This window comes from Teleopsis dalmanni, chromosome 2, assembly GCF_002237135.1.
Source record: "Teleopsis dalmanni isolate 2A chromosome 2, ASM223713v2, whole genome shotgun sequence".
Classification (NCBI taxonomy): domain Eukaryota; kingdom Metazoa; phylum Arthropoda; class Insecta; order Diptera; family Diopsidae; genus Teleopsis; species Teleopsis dalmanni.
The window spans coordinates 102,307,056-102,317,628 of record NC_051847.1 but is presented as its reverse complement, the minus strand read 5'-3'; the positions used below and the strand labels follow the sequence as shown (position 1 = coordinate 102,317,628).

Sequence of the window (10,573 nt, the reverse complement as noted above, 5' to 3'; positions counted from 1 at the left end):
GCATCACGCACTGGAAGAGCAATTGTCGAAAATGTCGATAAAATCCGATCCGATCGTCATGTAAGCACTGTTTCAATTGCCCACAAGCTAAGAATTGTACAAAAAACAGTTTGAAATTATTTGAATAAGATTGAATACAAAAAAAAGCTCCATGTATAGGTGTCACCCAAGTTAACGCAAAGATCGAATTTTCATTTGCGAACCACTGCTGAACTGTAACAAAATCGACCCATATCTAAAGATGTTGGTGCCTGGTGATGAAAAGTGGATCATTTACAAGACGGTGTCAAGACAGTGATCGAATCGCAGTGAGCCAGCTGAAACAGTGGCCAAGCTAGGTTTGTGTTTGGTGGGATTAGCAGGGAATCATCTACTATGATCTACTTCCCTATGGCTAAACCCAACTGAGGGCTGTATTGTTAAGGAAGCAATCACCCAGAAATGACAAACTTTAGGCAATAGAAAAGTATATGTGCTCCATCATGGCAACGCCACACACATCGATAATGACTCTCGTAAAGCTCTGAAAGCTTGGTTTCACCTTATACTTTAGACGGTGCATCAAGTGATTACCATCTGTTTTTCTGGTAGAAAATTCGCTTCAAAAGAAGCTTATGGAAATCGACTGTCAATTTTTTGCCAATAGGGAGGACTTCTATGAGAGAGGCATAGTGAAATTACCTTCCACTATAGTCAATAAGACTTTAATTTCAAGCAAAAATAATGGATTATTTTTACTGCATCTATTATAAAAACTGATTATTTACAAATTCAAACTTGAATAACATAATACAATGAAAAAATGCTATTTTCAAGGTCAAAAAGTAGTAATAAGACTTAAAAAGCTTGCACGAATATCTAAGCAACTTAATAGAGAAAAATGTGATAATAACTGTGGTAAAATAATAATAACTGAGGTAAATCTGTGATTGTTGTCAGAATAGCGCTCTTAAAGTAATCTGTAGTTCAAACTTATAGTATGTTTTCACAAGCTTCGTTAAACCAGTTAACTCACTTAAGATTGCTAATTAAATTCCATTAACCATACATAGAGCTTTTTTAGGGTCATGTTATGCAGAGTGCCTCGAACAAGGAAAATTCGCTCTTTCCGACTATGCCGTAAATGCATGTTATGCTGATCATTATTGCCAATTTTGTATTTTTACAGTGTTTTGGTACTTATTGGTTGTGCCTAGATTTAAAAGGAAATTTGAAATATGTTCACTTTTAATTTGCCACCAAAAATAACCACAAAAAATAATTTGTTATTATATTATCTTATAATAATTGTTAACAATACTCAACAGTACTTACGCCTTTCCTTATAATCGGAAAGTGTAATAATTAGAGTATTAGCGGTTTATAAAAAAGGCTGTATTGTAAGTTAAAATGTAACTTACTGAAAATTGAATGGTTAATACTTTTTTAAATTGTTTGCATTTTCTTCGTTTTCCATGCGGAATTATTTTTTTTCTAACAATACAAAATTTAATGTCATCTACTTACAATTAAAATGTAAACAAAGAAAAGCTCTACTTAAACTTTAACATAACTTTCTGACACATAAGTAACTGAGATATTCAATAAGAAATTTATGCCAATGTAAACGACAAAATCTCAAAGTTACTTAAGTAACTTACTTTAGTAAGCAGTGGAAACATAATATTAGTGCCGTTGTCTGAAAAAACTGATTTCACATTATGGTTATTATGTTGAATGTTTGACTAATTCCACATATGATTTGTTTTAATGCTATCTAAGGTTTCGCCACATAGAAAAGTAAATTAATCTCATGTCAAAAAATTGACATGAATTGTGTTACGAACGTTTACATAAAAAAATTCAGCACACTCTATTACGTGATTATTAGACTTACGCTTCACTTTATCAGCGTTACTTCGGCAGTTATAATTTTCGGTCATAATAGGTTGCGGTTACTGTTTAAAGGAAGTAATATATATTACTGGTATATGGTAGTACATCTACATGTTAACAATTACATAATATTTGTTGTTGTAAGTAATATTTATGTACTCAGTTATTAAATCACTTATCATCGGCACATGCCAAGTACAAAGACCAGTCTTTTACAATGTTCATATTCCTACCATTCGAAGTAACACAGTTTGAGACACTTATATAAAAAATGATCATGAACCATCATGATATCATGTTTTGTGCCCCCCGGCAAAATTTAAACCGACATTTCTCTCTCGCTCTCAATTTTTTAATTCACATTTAAAGCAACAACAAATTCAATTTTGACATGCCAGTGACTTGCTGCATAACATGAGTGCATGGACCTTAAAAAAGTGGCATTTCTCAAGAATAGCAATGATATAAATTATGACCAATCTAACTTGAAGTGATCCTTGTGTTCATTCTTACAGACGATGTCGCTGTAATGATGAGAAATTAAAGTTATTTAAATTTCCACCAATTACTAACGTTTTGTAATAAATGGTTTGCGCGTTTAGATATAGGCATACGTGAACCAAAAGTGGTGCATATCCTATTTTCAAATTAAATTCTTTGGAGGGTGATTTTGAGGTTAATTTCGAATAATCTGCCTACAATTCTTCCAGGGGTATAGGTTTCTGTATTAATTGCAAAAAGCTTCTAAAAGATGTAACTGTCTACAAAAAAAATATGTCTAAGTGTTAAAAGAAAATGCCAGCCTTAAAAAAAATTTAATGTTTTCAAAAACCCAAAATTACCTGAAAAAAATTTGATGTGGAGCTTTTGATTTAGTTGATTTAGTAGATATCAAGAAAGGATCCAAGGATTTCTGTAAAATGATATCATAAAAGCGACAGAACATATTGATTTAGAAAATAAAATATGTTAAGTACGTATACTTATTTTTAACAAATAAATTTGAATTAACTTACCCCACAGGAAATGTATTATAATTGGCTATACCTATAAAGCACTGTTTTTTGAACGCTGTTATTGATATATAAAAATATATGAATAATTTCTAATTTTCCATCAACTTATTAAATAACTTTGTATGCAAAATTATTACATTTGGCTCAGGTAATTATCGCTAATGTAAAAATTTTAATATAATAGGGGTATCTCCTGGTACAGTTTAAAAAAAAAACAATCGATACCAATCAGAGTAATAGTGATTCCTGGGATAATAATTGCTGTATTTTAGGTTAGGTTATAAAAATTGATGGCTTTTATGGAAAAGAAATTGTTTACCGAGCCATTTTTAATTTCTTCTGGTCTCGAAGAATGCTTTGCATTGCTCGGAACAAGTAGTAATCTGATTAAGCATAATCTGGTGAATAGAGAGTATGCGGTAGAATTTGCCATTTCCAATGTATTTTTTACTTGTCTTGCGAAATGTGGTCAAGCATTGTTGTGCAGCAAATTCGCTTTACGTTTTTTTCCCCTTCAACATATGGTTCAAACGGATCAAATGTTATTCGTGACGTTCTGCAATAACAGTTTATCACTCCTCACGGATCCTATTAAATGCAAATTTATTGCATGTAAATGTATGCTTATGGCAAACTTTACTAGTATGGGTTTTGAACCTAGAACTTTAATTTAACTGCGAGTAAATAATAACATTTAATTCCATTCGAAACCGATATTTACTCATATAGGGTCTGTTAACATTCGGAGATCAATATATAGGGTTAGACGATTAAAGTGTTACCAATTATATACACACAGGTGTATATGTCAAACTGATATTACCAACTACGTGAAATTCATAGTAATGACAGCCGTTTATATTGTTTACAAGCTACTACGTAGCAACCACGCTACTACAAGCATTTGCGTCTAAATTTTATATAACAAAATTTACTTCGGAATTTAAACATAATAGTGTGATTGAGTTATATTTGGCTGGAAAATCACTATTAGCAATTTTTCGCGAGCTCAAAACCTCAAAGTGAATAAAATGTTTGTGTGTTGTACCATAAATGGTTGTAATAGTGCAAGCAGTGTCACCAAGCACTATGGTGGTGGACGAAAAAAAAAAGCAACATCACCTGAAGTGGTTCAAAAAGTGAAGGCTTGACTTAAATGAAATTCACATTTTGGTGATAATCAACGGGCCGAAAAACTAAAAATATCTTAGCGAAGCATCCGACGCATATTCCTTAATGACCTCAAGGCACACGATTTTACACCAAAACAAAAAAAAATTAGGTTCGAAAGAGCAAAGGAGTTGTTACGCTTGCACGAACGTGGCGAATTTTCAAACATTATGTTCTCTGATGAGAAAAATTTCCCCATTGAGTAGTTCATAAACTCTCAAAATGATCGTGTTTACTTAAGTAAACGCATTACCAAAAATTTGGGACTACGAATGGCCACCCGAAGTAATTTTCTATCTCAAATAATGGTATGGGCAGCTGTGACCGACGATGAACGCTATCCAATCATTTTTATCGACCCTGGTGTCAACGTCAATATGATTTATTATTGGGAAATCAAATGATTTAACAAGGATAATAAAGATCAGCAACGCCTCTCCTGGTATAATTTTTGAGGGCATCACAATGGGTAATATATGTCTGCGAGTGAAAGTGCTGACAACTGTCAGCACCCGCTGAACCTAACCTAACCTATTATCAAAGAAATATTTTGGAAGTTGCTTTAGAGTCGTGATCATGCAAAAATTTCGGACCATGGACGTTGTAAGACTCGGCACCAATCTCGGTCTTATAAAGTTCGTGTTAACTAAGAATGGTTCCACATTTCATTTCGTTTAGACAATGGCTTTCGAATTCGCCAAATACAAATCCAATGGACTTTTCCATCTGGGCCATTTTGGATAGCAAGATGAGGATTAAAAAATAGCGAGTATGGGTACGCTTAAGAAAGCCCTTGTTCAGGAATGGGCCAAAATACCGGATATCACATTCGTGAAGTAGGCAACTCATTTTTAACCATTTGAATGCCATAGTTAAAGTAGAAGTTGGCCACAGCGAGCTAGAGTGAATGATTCTGAAATTTGGATTACTTCCACAATTTGTTGTACTTTGAATCAATAGAAAATAATTCCGCATAAAAAATATATGATCGCTTGAATAGGTATCACTTAAATCGCCTAACCGTGTAATGTAGATAATGTAAAACATTATAATTGCAGCATTCAATTTTTGCATTTATTTTTGGTTTATTTTTTTAAGTTCATTTTTAACTAGTAGTTAATATTTATCTAATATATGGTTTTATACATTTTTTAATACATGCATTGTATTTTCTTTATTTTTAGAATCGAACAAAGGACTGAATTAATACTATAATAATGATCAAGAATCTTCATTAGTAATTGATTTAAAATAATATTTTCACCAAAATCTAAGATGCAATTAATAATTTGAAAAAAAAGAACTATTGTAACAATAATCAAATATTTGAATGTACATATATAAATGTAAATGAAATAGTTTCAAAATGGTCGTTAAACGTACTTACAATAGTAAAATATCATTATGCGTTCAGCCAAGAAAAAATAATTCGATTTTTTACTATGTTTATTGTTACATATTATGTTGTGCATTATTTCATATACAAATGTCAGAGTCCTCCGTAACTCGAACCAATGACATAATAAACAATAAAAGCAATTCAATATTTGAATTAAATAAAACAACGACACAGTACATTTCTAATGATATTGCTGCGCAGTTCAGTTTACCAGTAGTACATGTAATAAGTGGTGTCAGTACGAATGAAAGAACCGTCACAAGCATTATTTCAACGACAACTGCTACTTTGAATATGCCTAATTCTACATTGCATTCGTCGAATTCAGGCGATAGAAGTCAACGAAAAAATTACTTCACACATCTGGCATACGACAGGAAAAGAAATATATTTTTTGCCGGTGCAACAAACAAAATATTTCAATTAAACGAAAACCTACGTGTTTTAAATCAAGCAGAAACTGGTCCCAGGAATGACTCTCCGCAGTGTCATGCTGGCGGTTGTCCTGAAGATATTGAAACATCTTTAGTTAATAATTATAATAAAATATTAATCGTAAATGGTGCTGTAGATGATGGCATTTTGATTGCTTGCGGTAGCATAAGACAGGGTACTAACTGCTATAAGTTTGTATATAAATATTAAAATACATTTAACTTTAATATATTTTTAGGTGCATGTGATTTTTATAATATTACGCATTTTCCATTTGATTCACGGTTTATTGCCGTACCTTTGGCAGCTAATGATGAATACGCAACAACTTATGCTTTCATTGGACCGGCCCAATATTCAAAATATTCCAAAGAGGATATATTATATGTTGGAACTACGTTTACAAATGTTGGCGATTACAGACATGATGTCCCTGCCATATCTTCACGTCGTTTAGAAGACTTGAATTATGCTGAATTCTCAATCCAGCAGTCAATAATAAATATTGATGTTAAGTACCGTGATCATTTTTTAGTTGACTATGTTTATGGTTTTAATTCATCGGATTATGCCTATTTTCTATTAGTACAAAAAAAATCACATTTAGCTGAAGAAGCTGGTTATATAACGCGTTTAGCTCGTATTTGTATAACTGATTCTAACTATGATAGTTACTCTGAAATAACTATACAGTGTCAAGCAACAGAAGATAATATTGATTATAATATACTGCGTGATGCAAAGGTTACAAAGGCTGGTCAGAAATTAGCACAACAGATGGGTATTAAACGTGATGACCACATATTAGTTTCAATATTTTCTCCATCAAAAGAAATTTCAAACCTTCCCGAAGCGAAGTCTGCAATGTGCATATATAGTTTAAAAGAAATTGAAGACATTTTTACAGAAAATATACATATGTGCTTTAATGGAACCATAAAAGATCGTAATCTAGGTTACATATCTGGAACTATTAACGATGGACGTTGTCCTATTGCTGGTGTAAGTATATTAAATCTTAATTTGTTGAGTTTCAATTTATAAACATGTATAATTAATTAGTCACTTGGCAATATTTACAACTTTTGTTCGGTGGGACTTAAAATAAGTGGAGTTGCGCCAATTACTACACAAGCATTGTTTCATTTCGATAACGTTTCTGTAACATCAGTAACAGCAACCACAACAGGACCACACTCACTTGCTTTTTTAGGTACTGAACTGGGAACAATAAAAAAAGTCTTATTATCTGGCTTAAATCCTGGTGAATATGAAGAAATAATTATTGATCCTGGAAATAGTATTCTACAAGATACAATGATGTCGCCGAATAAGGATTTTTTGTATGTCCTGTCCAAAAAAAAGGTAAAACACTTAATTTCTTCTTTGTAGTTCCTTTTTTTTGCAATACATCTTAAGTTTATATATGAACAGATATTTTCAAATAAACCAATCAAAATATATTGTATGTATATATCATTTGGTCACGTTTCAAAGTAATCGCTTTCAAAATTTTAAATTCTCAGCGTTATAGCTTAGTGATAATTTTCTTAAGAAAAAATAACTTTGTTAATATTATAATAGCAGTTCATTTCAATATGAAAATGTGTCATATCTTTGGTATTGACATAATGTAATTGATATTAATAATGCTGTTAAAACAGTTCGAATTTTTCAAATAATTTGATTATCCATAAATAAGCGAGCGAGCAATTCAAATTAACCGAATATTTGCGAATTATTCTTTGCAATCCAAATATTCGAATATGAGCAGTTAGTTGATACACCATTCCAATAGTTCGTTATGTGTGACCTTTATGGTTTATTGGACTGGTTATAGTTGAGTAAATTATATTATCCAATTCTTGGCATGTATGAAAGCATATTTGTTTTTGGTGACATACTTTTCTTATTTCAAAATTAATTTAAAGAATTTTTATTGAAGTATTCAACGACTGCGAAAGATAACTCAATTTGTGAAACATCTATTGATATCAAATCTTAATATATGTGTTATTTACTTATTGTATTAACACAAGTTATTTTTTCTAACAAATATTTTTCTTTTTTCGTTGTTTGACCAAATTAATTGTACATGATTAGGCAAGATTAACTAAAAAATATATTACATTTTTATCTTCGCATTTTTAACTTCAATCTAGCATTTTGTTTTTGTTTTATTTGACGCTACATTGTATAAGGATATATAATTATTGACTATAACTTTTGATTATATGAGAATAATTGTTTTTTTAACGTTTATGTATGAAATGTGCTTCTTTTAATAAATTTTTTAATTTTCAGAGTGATTTTAAGTATTTGGGCGGCTACGTTATTTCATTATTTAAATAATGTATAATAGTTTCGTTATTTTTTTATTAAGCTTTCTTAAACCTTGAAATAAAAACAAATCAAATATCTATGAAATATAAATAATTATTAGTTTATTAAACATTAGTCCTGAAGAAATTAACAAAGTTTCGTCATTCAAAAATTGTATATAAGTTTTTTGCAAATTCCCGATTTTACTAAAATCTAAATATGATTACTATTTTTATATGTGTAACTAGCTGACCCGGCGAACGTTGTTTCCCCTTCCAATTAATTTTCCTGGCGTTCGTTGCGTTGCTCTTGACTTTGATTAGCACGTGTAATTGTACGTGCTGGTTTCTTACATCTTCATTGTTTTCTGCCGATCTATTTAACCGTCGCGACGGTTCTGGAGTAATTGTGAATTCCGAGTCCGTCGACCAATATTTCCTCCTTGTCCACGAAGACGTGGCATTGTTTTTTGTAGGATATTTATATCTTTATATATATAATTCTTCTTTTTTGTGTGTCGAATTTTTGAATTCGCTGGATTTACCAGGAATACCACCACATAACTTAAGATTAAAAATTGGCTCACCTATAATTATGCTGCGGAATTTAAATGCACTTAAGCTATGCAACGTCAGTTTTACAATATATTTTAGAGATTTTAAACTTTTTAAACAAATCAAAGTAAGCATGGATAAATTTTAAATTTTTAATATAAATGTATATGGATACCAAAATATAAAAAATTGATTAAAAACACATTATCCAGTGGGCCAAATTGTGAATCTAAACCTTCCTTGAATCCACTTGAACACACAAAAAAAATTTCATCAAAATCGGTTCAGCCGTTTAGGAGGAGTTCACTGTCAACACACGTACAGAAGAATTATATATATAAGATAAATATACATGATATGAAACAAACATTTTTAAGAACCTTAAACATGTTCTTTTATGAATATTTTGTAGTGTGGTATTTGAAAGTCCCAAAACTGAAACACGAATAATGAAATGGAGCCTTCCAGCTCATTTATTTCATACTCTATTAAAGTTTTTGAGATATTTGGAGGACTGCACATATATCACTTAGATGCTTAGTATCAATTGATGATAACACTGAATTAAGATCACCTAATTTTAATTCTGTCGCACTGCAATACAGATTGTTAGACATTAATTTTATAGTTATGCTTCCAAATAGCTACTTTTAGGAAATTTTTCAATCAAGTCTTACTGTATGGAAGGTTCGAAGATAAACAGCAGGCATACTACTAGTTATGACTAGTGTTTTGGTGATTAAGGCATATCAGCTAATCAGTTAAAGTAAACTTATTTTTAATGTATTTTGTATGTATTTAATATAAAACACATTTTACAAGTTTCTAAATAATGGTTTTATGGTAATTCTTTTTAAGTCTCCTTTTTAAATCTTTTACAAAATAGTTGCTTTCTATAAACTTTACATTTCTAATAATATAATAATAAATTAAAGTAATTTAGGTTATTGTTCGAGTACGATTTAAATTACGTCTAATTTTTTTGTTTTTTTCTTATTGGGATTTTGTTAAAATTAAAACAATTTTCTTATTTACGTTGTAACAGTCTTCCATGGTTGTTTAGTGTATTAAATCAATTACAATATATCAATTATAATATTAATAATGAATTCAAAACATGTCCAGTATAATAATTTAAAATAAAACTACATATTTAAAAAAGCGTTTTCATGGATATATGATTATTTGCAATTATGTATGTATGTTATTTGCAATTATATATAGACCATCTCCAGTAGAAAGTCGTTATGGAATTGCTCTACAACTGCTACTGTAATCAAAACTATTTACGTTATTATTAATCAAAATTACGGTTTTTGCTGTAAATTGAATTGGATTATGTCTTTTTGCTGTTTCAGAATTTAATTTAAACTTCAATTTTCGTTTTAGCTGCTCCATAATAACTTTTATTCTTAGCACTGCTGCTTTACCTCACTGGATCCAAATACTTTACACAATGTATAAAAATTACTAAATATTTTCACAATAACTCAATATTATTGTACATATTCAGCTGTGCAAGATGGTTTTTTGCATTTAGAACTTTATATTTTCTCCACCTTTTCGGACCTCTGTCAGTGATTGTTTAAAACATACCTTCAAAATAATTTCGTCTTTATGTATCACTACTTTTAAACAACCCGTAGTTGTTTGTATTTTCCTAACATTGCCGACTTTATAGTCTAAAGTCCAACAATTGAGTCTAAATTTCTTCGAATTAATGATAATTCAGCAGTACACATATTCGCTTTATATCACTACTGTTTACACATCAAACAACATGTTTCCAACGATGTATTCGG

The 10,573-nt window shown here is 30.6% G+C and overlaps 2 protein-coding genes across 2 annotated transcripts in view; both read left to right on the top strand.

The window, feature by feature from the left end:
• LOC119675226 overlaps positions 1-5,268 on the top strand; it is a 7,915-nt gene extending 2,647 nt beyond the window's left edge. The window contains exon 2 of the mRNA XM_038086414.1: positions 5,246-5,268. Within this exon, the coding sequence (XP_037942342.1) occupies positions 5,246-5,268 (23 nt within the window). The remainder of the gene's footprint in view (positions 1-5,245) is intronic.
• A 97-nt stretch (positions 5,269-5,365) lies between these two features.
• On the top strand, positions 5,366-7,900 carry LOC119675225 (plexin-B-like). Its single transcript, XM_038086413.1, has 4 exons — positions 5,366-6,070; positions 6,134-6,897; positions 6,958-7,260; positions 7,841-7,900. The coding sequence occupies exons 1-4, from the start codon at positions 5,428-5,430 to the stop codon at positions 7,898-7,900; spliced, it is 1,770 nt and encodes a 589-aa protein (XP_037942341.1). The 5' UTR covers positions 5,366-5,427.
• Positions 7,901-10,573: the final 2,673 nt, after the last annotated feature.